Source organism: Alligator sinensis, unplaced genomic scaffold, assembly GCF_000455745.1.
Source record: "Alligator sinensis unplaced genomic scaffold, ASM45574v1 scaffold449_2, whole genome shotgun sequence".
NCBI classification, from domain to species: domain Eukaryota; kingdom Metazoa; phylum Chordata; order Crocodylia; family Alligatoridae; genus Alligator; species Alligator sinensis.
The window spans coordinates 595,167-611,733 of record NW_005842831.1 but is presented as its reverse complement, the minus strand read 5'-3'; the positions used below and the strand labels follow the sequence as shown (position 1 = coordinate 611,733).

Genomic DNA, 16,567 nt, shown 5'->3' with positions numbered 1-16,567 from the left:
TGAGCCAGGGTTCTGCTCACCAGAGAATGTTGTAAGGAGCTCTGAGACTCTCAGATCAGGAGATTATTTGAGGCTGCAGCTCCTGGTACCTGTGCATTGTGCATGCAATGGGTTGACCCTATGGTGTGGCTGGAGAGGACTCCCCTGGGTACCTGGACCTGGGAGTGGCCTTTGCCTGCTCCTTCCTCAGGGTTTTAACATCATGAGTGATCCCTAAATTCTGGAGAGTACAGGTGGTCCCTTGAATGTTGAGCAGTGTTTCTCAGCCTTTTTGAACTCGAGGTGCCCCTCTCTGGACTCGAGATTCCTCCATTACTTTTGTGAATTGAGTGACAACCAATTTCAAAAACTAATTTATATATCATAGTATTTACCTCCTTGCAGAGGGGCCAGGCAGTCGGAGTGGGGGATTGGCCAGGCAGGGACAAGCCTGAGCCTGCACTTATCTACTTATCTCCTCATTTCCTCATACCTCGCTTTTCTCCTTACACCTTGTTACACTCTAGCAGTTGGAAGTATAATTTCAGTCTCTGAGCTCTGGGGTAGAGATCCCAGGGCCATTTTTATTTGGAAGAGGTGATTTATGGGAAGGGGGGAGGAGGGGCTGCGACTGACTGAAGAGTGGGCACCACCTCTTTAAACATCCCTCCTGCCTCTCACTGCCCCAAGCATCCACCCTGGGGAGGTAATGTCTCACTGGGTACGTTCCCTGGGCCCTGCTGAGTTGGCTGGTCGGTGCCTAGGATAGCTAAGGTTTCTCACAGTGACTATTCACCCTCTCCTTGGTTAGGAGTGCTGTAGGAATGACCACATCTATGACAATATGCACTCACCCCCAGAGAAGATTTCTGACTTTAAGCAGAAGGCAACTGTATGTACAAGTAAGAGTTTTCAGCCAGGGATTGATCCGTTAGCTTAGATGGATGCCCTGAAATGCCTTTCTTGTGCCTAGAAAGGGTATCAAGAACTAGAGTCCTTTGGTGGAGGAGTAAACTAATCTTCTTGATACCAGTTACTCCCCTGTTAATAGCCTTCTCCAGTAGGTCCCTTAGAGATCCTGGGAGAGTCTGGGAACTCCATTTCTGGGTGAGGAGCTGGAATTAATTGTCTGACACCTTGATGTTGGGAGGCACTGGGAACCATCAGCTTCCAGCAGCCCTGGGGCAGAGTGCTGATTTGAAGGGGGCTGTTTCTGAAGCCTGCCTCAGTGGGGTGTAATGGGTCTGTCTGATGTGTCTGTTTCTTTGCTGCTGCTCTCTGTCTCTACAGGCAGAAAGTATCCGAGTGCAAGTAGATGATAGGGAATGCAGGTCAGACAAAAATTTGTCTGGGATGGCTTATACAGGGAGGATTCTGCCTGGAGCAGGGGATTGGACTATTGTGACATCCTGAGGTCCCTTCCAGCCTTTTTTGTGGTTAAGAGCCAGCTGAGAGGAGGGAAGATCATTGTGTGCTGCAGTGGGGTCATCCATTCCATCTCTGTGTTTCTCCTCTCAGCCCTCGTATTGGTGTGGGCATCCAAGAACTGTCCTCGGAAAGGAGAAGGAGGAAGAAGAGGACCCAGAGAAGGCCTTGAAAAGCCAGTACATTGAGGAGGAGCCTGCTGACTTGGTTTCAGGGATCAAAATCAAGCACCTCTCCAAGGTAAGGTGTCCAAGCTGCCTCCTCTCAACCAGGTGGCCAGCTTGAGAGCCATTTGGTTCAGGCAGCAGAAATCCTCCCCTAGCATCAAGATTCATGCTGGCACAGGCCAGGCAGTTTTGGTGGATAGTATCCAGTGGTAGTTGCTATGGGAGGTGTGACTCAGAGCTTGCCTTCCCCACCAGCCACAGCTTCTTTTTGATTCTGTGGGATCTCCACAGAAAATCAAGGGCCAGTGATCAACAGAAGTTTGTTGTAATACCCCAGAGTGCAGAAGCCTTGCATCAGCATCCCTGAAAGAGATCAGCAGGTTGCCCAGTCCTTCAGACCTCACCCCCTATCCTACCAGAAGCAATGGTGTTGGTGCATCAGGTTCCCTGCAGCTGCTTTGCTCCACAGCTTGAAGCAGGAAGTGTATCTGCAACTATCTTGCCTGCAAAGCACCTGTTGCAACATTCAGTCCAGCTTGTGCCACTATGGATCTTAGCTGTCCTTAGTCACTATGCCATGTTCACTGCACACACCAGCCTTCCTTTGGGCACGTGGTGTCCTGGGACTCTGATGTTTCTCTTCCAGTGTCTTCTCCCAGTGTCCCTAGGCCAGAAACATTATACCATGTTCCTGCTCTCTGCCCTTTAGTGGGGCCTCTGCAGTCATCTGCTCATAAATCATCCCAGCCTAACAGACCGCATCCTGCTCTGCACAGGGCCCAGGCAGATCTTGACCTGGGAGCTCTTCAGAGTTCCAGGTCACCAAGTGCCTAGCACTGTGATGACACGCACGCTAACCTGAACATCCTAATTACAAGGGCTGTGGGTGTGAGTGAGTCTCAGCCTTTGGCTCCTGACCCAAAGATGGTGACATCTTACCAGTGGGAGGAAATAATCCCTTTATGCTTCAAACAAAGCTCATGTTTTATCTCTTGAAAGCCAGCATTTAATTCATGTGGTCAAAGGTTTTGCTGCATCTTATATAATGGTATGAGTGCTCTGGGATCTTTTGAGTTGATAGATGTGGGAGAGCGACAGGTCCTTCCTTCTGACATGTGGCTTCCGTTTTGCTGTGCCTGCAGGTGTTCAGAGTAGGGAACAAGACCAAGGAGGCAGTGAAGGACTTGACTCTGAACATGTATGAGGGGCAGATCACGGTCTTGCTGGGACACAATGGTGCTGGGAAGACAACCACCCTCTCCATGCTTACAGGTAGGAGTCCTGCTGGACAGTGTGTGGTGTTGCCAAGGGAAGAGTACTAGGTGCCTAGGCACAGTGGGGAACAGGGGGATGCCTCCTGCATAGGGGATGCATCTCTGGCTGTGGAGCAAGCAAAGCTGTAACCGTTGCTTGAGCTAGGGGTGGGGGGGGCGGTTCCTGAACCTCACTCCTGGCTCTTGCTGAGCCCCAAAGCAGCATCTGAGGACTGCAGAACAAGATACCACTGCTGCCATGGGGAAGCTGCTGTCTGAGGGTGCAGTTAGGGGAGCTCTGTAGCAGTGCATGGCCCCTCCCTGCCCTGGGGCTGACCCCATTGAGCCCACCAGCTCAGGGAATGTGGGACTCTCCCTGGCTTGTCCTACTTGGTGCCTGATTGCCCTGGGTAGGCATAGCCCTCATGTGGATCCCAGCAGTGCACAGAATGGAGGACTGGCCTGGTGGGATCACACCACTGGCCCATTCAGTTGGGTATCCTGTGTCCCACAGCCCCAGTGCCTGACATACTGGAGGAAAGAGCAACCTGCTCAGCTAACTGTGAGAAATGGAGGAGTGACTTCCCCACTGGTCTCTGAAGTGATCAGCTCTCCCCCAGCAGCAGGGCTCCCTGCCTGCACAGCCAAATCAGAACTAACCACAGTTGGCCTAAAAGGGGATCCTGGGCTGTGGGGAGGGTGGGGTAGTGACCATTTATGCCTGGCACACATTCAGATCCCTGCTCTGTCTGGCTGTCATACTGGTTAGGCAGATCCTGGGGACTCAGAGAACACAGTTCACTTTGACTTGTGTGGGGGAAGGGGAGAGGTCACCTCTTCACTAGTGTTAGGTATAGTAGAGACAGGCTCTAAGGGGAGCCCTAGTAACATTTATTTTCTGATGAATGCTCCCAGTGAAGTTTATGATCCCAGGTGAAGGCTGCAGGGAGCCTAGGGGCTCAGGGAGCTGAGGGCCCCTGGGTGAACTTGAAAGAGATAGGCACTGGTACCTCACCACTCTACTCCACAGCACAGGGTGTTGATGTATCTGTGCTTGTCCCTAAGCTGCAGCCCCTGGTGTGTTCTTCCTAGGTCTGTACCCTCCCACAGATGGCCAGGCATACATCAATGGCTATGAGATCTCCCGGGACATGGTTCTGATCCGGAAGAGCCTGGGTCTGTGTCCCCAGCATGATGTTCTGTTTGACAACATGACCGTAGCAGAACATCTCCACTTCTACTCTGGGGTGAGCTCCTGTGTCATGTTATCTGGCTGACTTCAGTGGGAGGAAAGACTTCTTTGTGTCTGCAGAAACCTTAGAGGATCAGTGACTAACTGTAGCTGTAGTTTCCGGCCCATGGAGCCTGCGCTGTCCAGTGTGTATCATCATATGACTTCTGCATACACCAAATACTGACATTTTATACTTTTAAGATGAGTAACAGGCCAGGCCCCCTTTTCTGTACAGGCTGGGGCTGTCTGCACACACACTTGCTGCTGATTTGGTTCAGCGGGTGGACATCCCTGTGTGGATGTATACATTGGTTGAGGGGCCTGTTTCAGTCTAGAGCAGGGGTCAGCAACCCCCAGCATATGTTCCAGAACATGGCACATGAGGCCATTTTGCTCAGCATGCCATAGGCGGCACGGGCTCTGGCCATAGAACCTGGGCTGCTTGCAGCAGGCAGCCAGGAGGCTGCAAACCCTGCTGCATGCACCCTGGGCTCTGTGGCTGGCAGCAGCTGCCCAGAGCCTGGGCTGGCTGCAGCTAATTGGGGTTAAAGTAGCAGTGATGGCAGGGCAGTGTGGGTTTTTAACTTGGTTTAGCAGCTGAAGTTCAATCTCTGGCGCTTCTGTAGGCTTTTCACTCAAGTCATCTTGCTGGGTCTTTATTGCTGCTTTACCCTGAGTTAGGTACATGCAATGAGCTAGGGGCATACCTTCTATGCAGTGGAGACAAGCCTGTTTCTGCTGGGTGACTGGAGAGCTGCAGTCATTCAGATTGACCAAATCTGCTGTCTCCCACCCCAGTGTTCTTTGTTCATAGGCTGCTGGATTGGCCAAGGCAAGCAGAGGCTCTAGTAACCTCAGCACAGTGTTTCCACCTTGGCTGGACCTATGCAGCCCCCACTGCAATCTAACCCCAAGGAGATCATGGTGAGGCTGCTTCCTGGGTTAGCACAAGAGATGTTATGTAACAGGCCAGGTCACAGGGATCCTGATTTCCAGGGCCACTGGCAGGTGCTGGGACATAAATCACTTCCCTTTCTCTCAGGTTAAATGCAGAAGCAGGTTGAGAAAGGGTGGGGGGAGTGATTTTCTTATGCCTGGGTTGCTGATTGAGTAAGGTCTCTCATTGGGGCTGGGAGGGAACAGGCAGGTCCCCCTCTCGCTGTGCTGTTTTACTACACTTAGCTGTTAACCCTTTTCTCCCTTTGTCCACCAGCTGAAAGGCTACCCCCCGGCCAAGTGCCCAGAGGAGATGGACCGCATCCTGAGGATCTTGAACCTGGAAGACAAGCGCTTCTCTCTGGCAAAGGCACTCTCTGGGGGCATGAAACGCAAGCTATCCATCGGCATTGCACTCACTGGGGACTCCAAGGCAAGTGGCTCCTGCTTGATTTGGGAGGTTTGGTTTAAACCAAGGTGAAATGGCACCAAAAAGCAAGTGATGGAGCACACCTGACAGAGATGCCACTGTCCCCAGATAGAAGCACCCCTGAGAGCTTGGAAATGTTGTGCCATGAGGGGTTCCTAGCATTATGGGGCTGCTGGTGCCATAGTTCTTCTGGTAGATCTATGGCAGTGGAGCCTCCTAGTATAGATGTGGGTTATGGCAACAAAAGGGTTTTTTTCTGCTGGTTTTGCTACACCTCACTGTAGCTGTCCCCAGGCCTTAGTTCTGCCAGCTGGGGCTGTGATCCTTTCATGACCCTAGCTGACACAGGTACAGCAGCAGAAATACAGGATAGGGCAAATCTTAGTCGATTTTTGGGCACTGGTCGAAAATCTGTGACTGTCCCTGGAGCTGTTGACTCAGAGCAGGCTGCATGCTGACCTTGTAGGCGGCCACTTTTTGCCCTCCCAAGTCAAGGTAGCAGAGTAGGGATCTAAGACTGGACACAGAGGGTGTGAGGAAGATTCGATGCCTCCAGAACTGAAAGGGGAAGCCAGGCTGCCATTTTGAGATTATCTCTGAGGTTGGGACCAGGCGGCTCAAGTGTTCCTGGAGTTAGAGGGCATATTTGTAGCTGCTGGTCTCCTTCATATGACTGGCCCACACAAGTACCATGCTGCTGGCTTCAGCACTGGCCTTGTCTATCCCTACCAGCACTATTTCTCATGGCTCCTCATAATGGGACAGTCTTCCCTGCGCATAGGTCGTGATGCTGGATGAACCAACATCAGGCATGGACCCTGCCTCTCGCAGGGCCACCTGGGACCTCCTCCAGCAGCAGAGGAGCAACCGCACCATCCTGCTGACCACTCACTTCATGGATGAAGCAGACCTGCTTGGGGACCGCATCGCCATCATGGCCAAGGGGGAGCTGCAGTGCTGCGGGTCTTCGCTCTTCCTCAAGCGCAAATACGGTAAGGGGGAGGGGACCCCACACAGGGCAAGGGGAGCCTCTCCCCTCCCTGCACTGGGTAGTCAGATCAGAGTCCTGGAGAAGGAGAGGGTGGCCAGTCCTCTGGGCTGCCTTGTGGGCTTGCTGTAGGGTCCTGGCGCTGTGGGGGAGAATTTCTGCTATCAGATACATCAGGAGGTACAGGGTGGGGGATGAAGGGGTCACAAGAAAGCATGTTAGGCTCGTGTCTCTTCATTTACTCCCTGCCTGCTGCTGTTCCCCCTCCCAACACACCCTGGAACCTCCTTCTTCTGACATGAATATGACACAACTGGAACGGGGCTCTTACTGCCACAGCTGTACCCACAGAACTATGTCAGCAGCGCTCCATAGTGGGCACCCAGTGTGTGGTAGCAGAAGGGGTTTTTTGCCCATCGTTACAGCACCTCCCTGAACGGCAACTAAGTTAGCCGAAGCTCTCTTCTGTCAGCAGCACTGGGTCCATACTGGCTGTCCTGGCTACAATCACTTCTAGCTGACCAGCAAAGCTTTGTCGTATGGGCCAAGCCTGAGACTGTCTGTTTCTACTCCTCATAGTGAGATAATATTAATATCTGTGGATGTATTTGACATCACAGGGCTGGGGGTGCTTTCTACACTGACCTCAGCTCAGGCTCTGCAGGCCCATGTTGTGTCCTTTCCCTCCCCACTCAGCCCACCCATGTCTCAGCACTGACTGGCCAGGCCTGTCCCTGGAAAGGATGTTGTTTATGACAGGCTGCCTTGTGTTAATGGGCTCTTTCAGGCGCAGGATACCACATGGTGATGGTGAAGGAGCCATACTGTAACCTGGGAGAGATTTCTCGCCTCATCTGCCAGTATGTGCCCAACGCCTCGATGGAGAGCAATGCAGGGGCAGAGCTGTCCTTCATCCTGCCCAAAGAGAGCACGCATAGGTAATGGCAACCTCTGGGGACACACCTCTGCATGGGCCTTGCCAGTCTGCCCAGCCCTTGCCAGGTCAGTGTGGGGCAAGCCTAGTGCAGCATTCAGTTGCAGGGCTCAGGCTTCTCGCAGCTGCCCCCACTATATGGGATCTGTCAGACACTGGGGTACTCACTGTACTGGGTTGCTTTTGTTATCTGGAAAGGCTCAGGGGGGCGTTGGCCCTGATTTTAGAGACTAGCATAGGATATGGGAGACCTGAATCCAGGTCCCTGCTTTGCCACAGACTTCCTGTGTGATCCTGGGCAAGTCATGTAACCTCTCTCCATGCCTCAGCTCCCCATCTGTATGCTGGGGATAGTGGCCCTACCCTACCTCCCAGGAAAGTGTGGGGGTAAATACATCCTGTTCTGTGAGGCTTTCGGATAATGGGAAGGGTATGGAAGTACATAATGCACATAGGAGTCCAGACAGAGTGTGTAGTTTGTGCTTGGTGGATCTCATAGGGCTGCTTAAAGGCACTGTCTGAAGGGTGGTGCACAGAATTATGAGCCTGGAGAGCTGAGTGTTGACAATTCTGAGGGAATCACTGTTAGATTTGATCTGAAGTAGAAGACAGGGATTTAAATACCCTCACCCCCCTGGCTATGCTCTGAGGATGGGTCAGTGGAGCTTCTGGATGGGAGGGCTGGTGTTATTCCCTACCTTTCAGCCAGCCACAGGGCTGACTGGCTCTGGGGAGGAAGAGGTGTGTTGCTCCAGAGCTGTTTTCTCAACCTTTTCCTGTGCATCATCTTCGCTGAAGTCTGTGCCGTAAGTGCAGGCACCATTGGCCTTTGGCTAGGGAAAGTAGCAAAGCAAAGGCCCTGATGTGTCCTTACCCTGGGGAAATACCCCTCCAGTTCCTGGGTGTGTTATTGCTAAAGAAGCCATCAGGGAGATCAGTAGAGTCACTTCAATGCAGTCTTTGCACAGTGATTGAAATAGTTCAGACTGATCGCTATTTTAGAAAGCAGCTAACAAGAGTCTTATAGGGGTTTAGCAAAGCTGCAATGAGATGACATGGAGTGTTTGGCACAGCACACGCAACTTCCATTTCAAGGCCACTGGGTGAAAACTGAACCCAGAAGCTGATCTGAAGCCAAAGCCTTGCACTGGAGTGGCACAGTTGGAGGTGGAGCGGACTCCTCTGTTCCTGCCACCTTGTGGTCAGAGCCTGGGCATCATCTGTGCTGCATTTTGATTCTTGGCACTTTGACTGAATTCCCACACATGCCCCATCTGCCTGCAGTCCCAGGGCTAGGTGTTTGGGGTGATGCCTGCTGGTGACCTGTTTCTCTGCTCTTTCTCCTGCCCATGGTGCAGAAGGTAGAGCACTTGCCTTGCATTCCCAGTTCAGTGCCTGTATCCCCAGAGCTCACTGGTTCCTCCCCTGTCTCTGCAGTTGGGGTCCAAAAGCAGGTAGGGCCCTCTTCTTCCTGTCACTTTCTAGTGGACTATTAAACACTCAAGACAAGTCGAAGGAAGCCTCTTCCTGGTGTCTGAACAAGCAAGACAAGCTCCCTACTGCCCAGCATCTGCTCAGTGCTCTGGAGAGCAGAGTGTCTGTAATGCTCGAGCCCAGAAGGGGCCAGGATGTAACTTCTAACCACCCTGTCTCTTTGCAGGTTCGAGATGCTCTTCACTGAGCTGGAGCAGAAGCGGGAGGAGCTGGGAATTGCTAGCTATGGTGCCTCAGTCACCACCATGGAGGAGGTCTTTCTCAGGTACTCCTGACCCCGGGCATCCCGCGCTTGCCCGTCTGGGTGAAAGGATTGGGCTCTGGACCTCCTGGGCAGGTGCCCACCTCCCTGGCAGCCTGGCCTGGGGCCAGGCGCATTGGGCCCATGGCCATGTTTGTGCTCCAGCGGTTCCTGCTGCCGTCAGGAGGCTGGGGGTGGGGGAAGCGTGGGGGGCTGTCTGAGGCCACTGGGGGTGGTACAAGCCAGCAGGGACCTGCATGCGACACAAATGCATCAGTTTGCGTGCTCCATAGCCTCTATTAATTGAGTGGCTCTGACACCTGTGTGTCAGAGCACACAAGCATACGTGTATAAATGCCCCCAGTGACTAAATTAAGAATAAATAGCTAAAAGAGGGATAAATATGGGGTTGTACCAGCATCTGGATTGTGCCCCTGGACACGATTCTGGTGGGATTCAAGCCAATGCAGAGCACAGGTCAGTCGCACCATTCCCCTAGTCCATCTTGTTCACTGCAGCAGTGTGGTGTTTGGTTGCCCAGATGAGCTCTACAGACCTCCCTCCCTTCTCTTACAGGGTTGGTAAGCTGGTGGACTCGAGCATGGATATTCAGGCCATCCAGCTCCCTGCCCTGCAGTATCAACATGAGAGACGGTCCAATGACTGGGCCATGGATGACTCCAGCAGCATGAGTGGAATGACTGACACGACAGATGACAGCGGGGCATTGATCACGGAGGACTGCTCCAGCATCAAACTCAACACAGGGGTGAGCACTCAGGAGGACTGTCAATGCAGGGAGCTGGAGAGCAAGAGGGTGGAGAGGGTCTGTGGTTTTCGGTGGGCGGAGTCGAAAGGAAATCAAACTCAGGGTCAATTCTACCATGGTCTCTGCCTTAACTTGCTTATTAAGGGGATAAGAAAAGACTTCCCTTTTAGACACCCTGAATCTGCCTCTGGGAGCCTTGGACTGCTGAGAGGACAGGTTCTTAAAACACTGCATTTTGGAAAGTAAGCTCTCCTTCTGAGGCAGGCCAGGATCATTACCCTGTCTTGCAGAGGGATGGGACTTCCCATGGTCACACAATAGCAGAGTTAGGATTAAAACCTTATGGGCATGTTTGTGTGTGTTGCAGGATAGGGCACCGGGTGCTTTAATTAGTGAGCTGCACTAATTAAAAGCATCCATGCGTCAGGTGTATCAGCATCCCTGCACTGAAAAAATGGTGGTGTGGCACTTTGAACTAAAGCTCATTGAACTTGTTTTATTTCAGAATGCCCCAATGCCCCTTTTTTCAGTGCAGAGAGACACTGGGACACCGATACACATGATGCAGAAGGCTGCCGGAGCACGTCAGTTTCTCTGCTCCAGGAGACTCGATTAATTGAGTCTGCTCTGACACTGGATTTCCAGCATGTCGGAGCAGGTTCTGCGCACATGTATAGGAGCCCTAGGAGTCCTCACTCCCAGTCCTCTCCTGTGACATGGGATTTCCCCTGCCTCTGATTTTGGATCCCTGGGACTGACATCTTGGCTGTAGGGATTTTCATTCCCTGAATGCTTCTGTTGCTTGATGGGCAGTGGTGCTGTGCCAGTGGCAGCTCTGAAGCAGAAGGAACCTTTACAAGAGTTGAGAGACGAGGAAGAGAGAGAATTCAAAGTCACCAGATCCCTGTGCTTTTTGAGGTCTTATCCTGGAAGTATACGAAAGTCTTTCCTTTTGAAAAGTACTGATCTGATGCTGCGCAGTGTTAGCACCAAATATGATTTAATGTAAAGGGTTTCGTTCTCCAGTCAGATGTAGGAAGAAGCCAGGGCAGCCTTTTTAATTTTGCCTCGGGTTTAAAGGAACACTTAAACCCAAAGGTCGCATCCAGATGTGCTTGGATGTTTGGTTCGCCAGGGACAACTAGTACCTTGTGCCGCCCTAAGTTGTCCCTGGGGAAGACCTGTACCACACGCACACTGGCATGTTGCAGGTTACCCCAAGTGGAGTAGGGGAGTCTGGTTCCAATTCGGCTGTGCAGAGCCTGGCAGCCGCAGTACGGCTCTGGGTGGCCCGGCTCTGCTTTTGAGTGGTGCGCATTGCCTGTGCATACACTGCTCCACATTTTTTCTCCGCGGGTTTTGGGGGTCAAACAAGCCCTCTGAACTTCTCCATTGCAGTGCAGAGAACAACTGAACATGTTCCACATACCGTATGGCCACACTTGTCTGGACACGACCAAAGTATCTAATTTATTTACCTGCTATTACCACAAGTTGCACTTGTGATTTCCAGCACTGAAGGAGATGAGAGAAAAACCATCTTTCTCTCTGTTCAGTTAAGTTTGTGCATCTGTGACAGCACAGGGAGTACAGTCCGCTTCCTTGTGTGCCTACCATAAACTGCCTTCTTGCTGTTCATGTGGATGTTTCATAAAGCCACAAAGGAGTGTGGAGATGGATGAGTAGATAGTGGTGGGGTGATAGATGGTGGTTCCATAGTCCATAGGATTGGAAGCTCTTGGGTCATTGAGCTGTTTCCTGGTGTTGTGAGCATGATGTCACCATCCTGTTCATAGATCACAGAGGCTTGTACAGGGAGGCATAGGAGGAGGGTCACATCTGGGAGTTGCTTCCAGCTTTCCTTACAATGGATGAGATCTCAAGGTGATGGTGGCCCTCTGCTCAGTGGAGGATCACCTCCGATAACGTGCTGATAGGCATTGCTAGAAGCCTTGCTTAGGGGAGCTCCTGTCTCCATCCATATTGGGACAGGGAACAGGGAGTGCCCTCAAAGAGTTGAGTTTCCTTCCGACATGAAGATAGAAGTGGATAATTGGAAGGGGTAGGGGTGGATTTTAAAGTGATTTCAATGTGTCAGGGACATTTAGTGTCTCCATGGTGTCCAGTTAATGTCTCCTTCTCTCTTGTCCCAGTTTTACCTGTGCTGCCAGCAGTTCTATGCCATGTTCATGAAGCGAGCAGTCTACAGCTGGCGCAACTGGAAGATGGTGGCAGCCCAGTTCCTAGTGCCACTGATTTTCACTGCCTTTGCCCTGATTGTTGCCAAGACCTTCCCAGGGCCCAGGGACTCCTCCCTGCTGAGACTGACCTTGGACCCGTATGGGCAGACTACCGTGCCTTTCTCTGTTTCGGAGGCAGCCAGCCTGTCCCAAAGCCTGGCGGAGCAGTACATAGGGATGCTGGATGCTCAACACCAAGGGTCACTGGAGGTGCTAGGTAAGAGCTAGACAGAGGCAGGAGTAGGCACAAGATCAGCAGCTTTCCTGCTTCACAGATGGCAAGGAGCTGGGATAACTGAGTCAGATCAATTCAGGGAACCCAGTTGACAGCAGAGAAGTTATATGCCAGGCTCCATGTGTCCTGAAAAGCCTGAATGATCCCATATGTTCTTTAAGATCATAGGAAAGAAGGGCTGGAAGGGACCTCACAAGGTAATCTGGTCCAGCCCCCTGTTCAAGGCAGGATCATTCATGACTGAATTATCCCAGCTAAGTTTCTGTCCAAACTGCTTGTGAAAATTTTCAAGGATGGAGATGCCACAACTTCTCTAGGTAGCCTGTTCCAGTGCTTGACCACCCTCAGAATCAGAAAGTTCCTCCTAATCTTCAATTTAATTTTCCTCTGCTACAGCTTGAGGCTGTTGCTCCTAGTTCTTTCCCCTGTGGCCACAGAGAAAAGCCTATCTCCCCCCTTCAAGTACTTGTAGACTGTTATCAGTCTCCCCTCCAGTCTTCTCTTCTCCAGACTAAATAACCCTAGTTCTTTAAGCCTTTCCTCAGAAGTCATGCTTCCTAGGCTTCTAATATTTTTTTCTCTCTGAGCTGGACTCTTTTCAATCTGTCCACATTTTTCTTGAAGCATGGGACCCAAAACTGGATACTGTACTCCAGGTGAGGTCCCACCAGTGCTGAATAGAGCAAAGGAATCACTTCCCTTGATTTACAAGTGACACTCCTGTTGATACAACCCAGTATGCTGTTGGCTTTTTTGCATTGTTTTTTGCATTCAGTGTTTTTAACCAGTGCACCAAACAGTTGTTCTGAAAGCTGTGATCAGCTTTCACCTGCATATTTCATATCTGCCTGCAGCCTGGGGACCTTTATTCACTTCTGGTCATTAAAAGAGCTTGGGCTTCATACAGAAAGTGAAGACAGATGTCTTCATTAGCTGGAAGGCTTTGTTCTGGGCTCAGTCCCCAGTGGCTCGATGTTCTTAATTTAAAATAAACATGTTAATACTCCGCAAGCTCCTATAGATCCACACATAGCTGACTTATTTACTACACATTATTTTCCAGATAGGATAAATTAGCTCGGAGTCAGCCTTTGCTATCTGTAAGGCAGGTCAGTTTTCCTGTTTAAAAACTACAGAGCTGCCATGTTGAGCACAAGCACCCCTTGCTTCTCAACAGGGAGATGGATCGGTGTGGCAATTCCAAGCTATCTCAAGTGCAGCTCTCCTGAGACACTCTCCCCAGATCTGTTAAGTTTGGCCATGGTGATCCTGAAGCTCTCTCATACACGTCAAGTTAGTTGATTTGCTAGTAGTCTTCTGTCACTTCAGATACTGAATGGTCTAGCTCACCTATGGACTGGAACACCCTGGGGCTTGGTGTGATTAGCATGGCTTTCTTTTGATTTAGCTCCATCCATCAGTGCTAGGAGGGATCTGCACTCCTCTGAAGGGGCATTTCAGTTCTACATTAGACAACATGTAGCCAGTCAGAGCTGTTATTTGTGTATTGGGGGTGATGCCCAAGTCCATGAGGTTTTGGGACCCTTGCAGGGCTTTCCAACTTCCCAGCAGCCAGGGTCCCCGCACCAGCCTGCCCCACTGTGCAGGCAGCAAGCTTACGAGGCCCTCTTCTGCTATACTGCCCTGCCCCAGAGACTTCAGGCACCACCGCAGCAGCAGAAGGAATGAAGAGGCAGGAGCCCGGGGCCCTCACTTTAACCTGTCCTGCGCTGGATGCAGCCCACAGGCCACCAGTTGGAGAGCCCTGGTCTACAGTAAAGGTGTAAATGAACTGCCCCAACCACAAAATCCATTCTCCCCTGTAGAACAAGTCCTTTTCAGCAGGGGACATGCCAGCCTTGCTACCTAATGCCCTCTGCAGTACAGAGTGGGGGTGAGAGTCAGGCTTTTACATGAGGAGCATCCCCTACTGGTAGTGCGGTCACTTAGTGTCTTGATGTAGCAGGACTGTGCCCTAGAGGCAGCCATGACATGCCCTGGTGGCCACACAACTTCTTCCTCCACTTTGGCTCCTCACGGTACCTTCCCTTTTCCTTGCCTGCTACTCCTTGATGGGATTGTTATGGTGCTAAGGGAGGCTGTCCCAGGGTCCCAGAGTGAGCCCTTGTTCACTTTAGCTGGCTGGCACCTCTTGTACCTGGTTGGCCCCCAGTCTTGCCTCTTGGGCACTAAGCTATAGGCCTCCTGGCCCTATCAGTGCCTCAGGGCACCAGTTTACCTTATGGGCTAAATTTGTGGCCTCCTTCCTCTCCTGTAGCCACGTCCATGCCTCACAGATGTTACTTGATATTTGTTTAGAGGGGAGCCCCTGGCTCTAACGCAGCTTTTGGCCGTCAAGCCCCAAACCTTTGTCCAAGTCTCAGCCTTCCCATCTGTGGCCCTTTTCTTCTGGCTGCACCTCTCAGCCCAGATCCTCTGCCCTGGACCTTGGCTTCTAGGACCCAGCCCCATTTTGCACTTGTGTACTCTGAGCCACCCCTTGGCCCTCTGGGTCTCTGACCCTAGGCCAGGCTGCCCTGGTCCCTGTCTCATACCCTGGTTCAGTCCTTGGCCCTCTGGGTCCCTGACCCCAGGCTGAGCTCTTCTTTCTGGGGCCTTGGCCCTCCCAGCCTTGGCTGACTCACTTAGCCTCAGCCCTCCAGGTGCCCAACCCCAGGCCTGGCAGCTTTTACTATGTCTTCCCTCTGGGCCCTTGACCCCAGGCTGGGCTGCCTGCTATATTAACCCTTAGCCCTCTGGGTCCCTGACTCTAGGCTAGGCTTCCTATCACAGAGTGCCCCACCAGACACTCCTCTGTGGCCTCCACACTGCCCCCACAGCCACAACCTGGTCCTCTGGTATCAAGCTCAAAACAAGTAAGCCACTTCAAAATGGAAAGTCTCCCTCACTCAGGGTTAATGTTGCCCACAGGCAATTCTGCCCTTGGAGCCCTCCCTTGGGTGGCCTGTCTTGTCTCCAGCAGCCCCTCTCTCCGGGGAGCTCCTTCCTGCAGCAAGAGGAGTAGACTGCTTCAGCATCTAATGGCTCTCCCCTGTCAAAATGATGAACCTTGGCCCCGTTACACCTTGCATAACCCAGCCCTTGGTGTCCATTGCATGCCTGTTCTGTGGGTTGCGTCTGTAATGATGAAGCTGTTTCTGCTGTCACAGGTGATCTGGAGCAGTACCTCATCTCGCGAGCAGCTGAGGAGGGCGGTGCCTTCAATGAGCACTACATTGCAGCAGCGACCTTCAATCAAGTCAAAAACCACACGGTCATCACAGCACTGTTCAACAACCAGGCGTATCACTCCCCTGCCACTGCCCTGATGCTGGCGGACAATTCCCTGTTTAAGTTACTGGCTGGGTCCAACGCCTCCATCACTGTCACCAACTACCCGCAGCCCCGGAACATTACTGAGACAGCGAAGGACCAGCTCATGGAGTATGTCCAGTTTTCCTACTGCTCCCTTTCTTAAATGCAGTCAGACAATCAGACCACATGTGATCTCAACCAGCCTGGTTGCTCTCACAGCAGCTGAAGGTCCAACTTAGAATTCTGTGAAGTTAAACACAGTTCCAACTATGGCTGTAGGGAACGCTCTATTTCAGCTAGGGCATGGGACTGGTGGTCACGAGTTCAGTGCACTGTTTCCATTTTGGCAGTAGCCACATGGCCTTGGGCAAGTTGTATAGACCCACATTGTCCGTAGGTGTCCTGGTGGCTAGATATGTCACGATCGAGTCAGTGAGTTACCATAGGCAGGCCAGGGTCACACCAGGTACCCATTGCAGTCTTGAGTCATCAGGCCAAGGATTGAGGCAGTATCATGGTCAGGGCAGATAGTAGATCAAAGCTAGGAGGTCCAAATAAGGGACTGTGGTTCAGCTGGGATCAGGCAAGAGCAAATGAGAGCAAGGCAGGAGTAGGGCTGGAGTCAGACCAGAGCAAGACAGAGGTCTAAGAAGTACACACAGGAACAATGTTGCTGGAACAAGGCAGTAGGAGAGGTGTTATCACACTGTTAGGGGCTTACAGTTCCTATAGGTTTCTCCTGGTGGTCTGACTCCACACCTGCGTCCTCATGAGAGGAACCAGGTTGGGCTGGTGTCTTGCCAGCTACCTGGTGGCACTAAGGACTTAACCTCTGCCTACTGGCTTGGCTGCTCCAGATTCAAATCCCTGTGGCCCTAATGGTATTTGTCTTCAAACACCTCCAGCTTGATTTTCCATAGGTGCAGA

At 51.8% G+C, this 16,567-nt stretch overlaps 1 protein-coding gene across 3 annotated transcripts in view; it reads left to right on the top strand.

Annotated features, from left to right (window-relative positions):
• The window catches only part of ABCA3 (ATP binding cassette subfamily A member 3), a 74,876-nt gene that overhangs the window by 43,640 nt on the left and 14,669 nt on the right, over positions 1 to 16,567 (top strand). For all 3 annotated transcript variants that reach the window (XM_014525562.2, XM_025191554.1, XM_025191553.1), the window contains 10 exons: positions 1,498 to 1,644; positions 2,714 to 2,843; positions 3,917 to 4,071; positions 5,272 to 5,427; positions 6,206 to 6,416; positions 7,200 to 7,350; positions 9,007 to 9,105; positions 9,658 to 9,850; positions 12,004 to 12,307; positions 15,496 to 15,769. In XM_014525562.2, the coding sequence (XP_014381048.1) occupies positions 1,498 to 1,644; positions 2,714 to 2,843; positions 3,917 to 4,071; positions 5,272 to 5,427; positions 6,206 to 6,416; positions 7,200 to 7,350; positions 9,007 to 9,105; positions 9,658 to 9,850; positions 12,004 to 12,307; positions 15,496 to 15,769 (1,820 nt within the window). The remainder of the gene's footprint in view (positions 1 to 1,497; positions 1,645 to 2,713; positions 2,844 to 3,916; positions 4,072 to 5,271; positions 5,428 to 6,205; positions 6,417 to 7,199; positions 7,351 to 9,006; positions 9,106 to 9,657; positions 9,851 to 12,003; positions 12,308 to 15,495; positions 15,770 to 16,567) is intronic.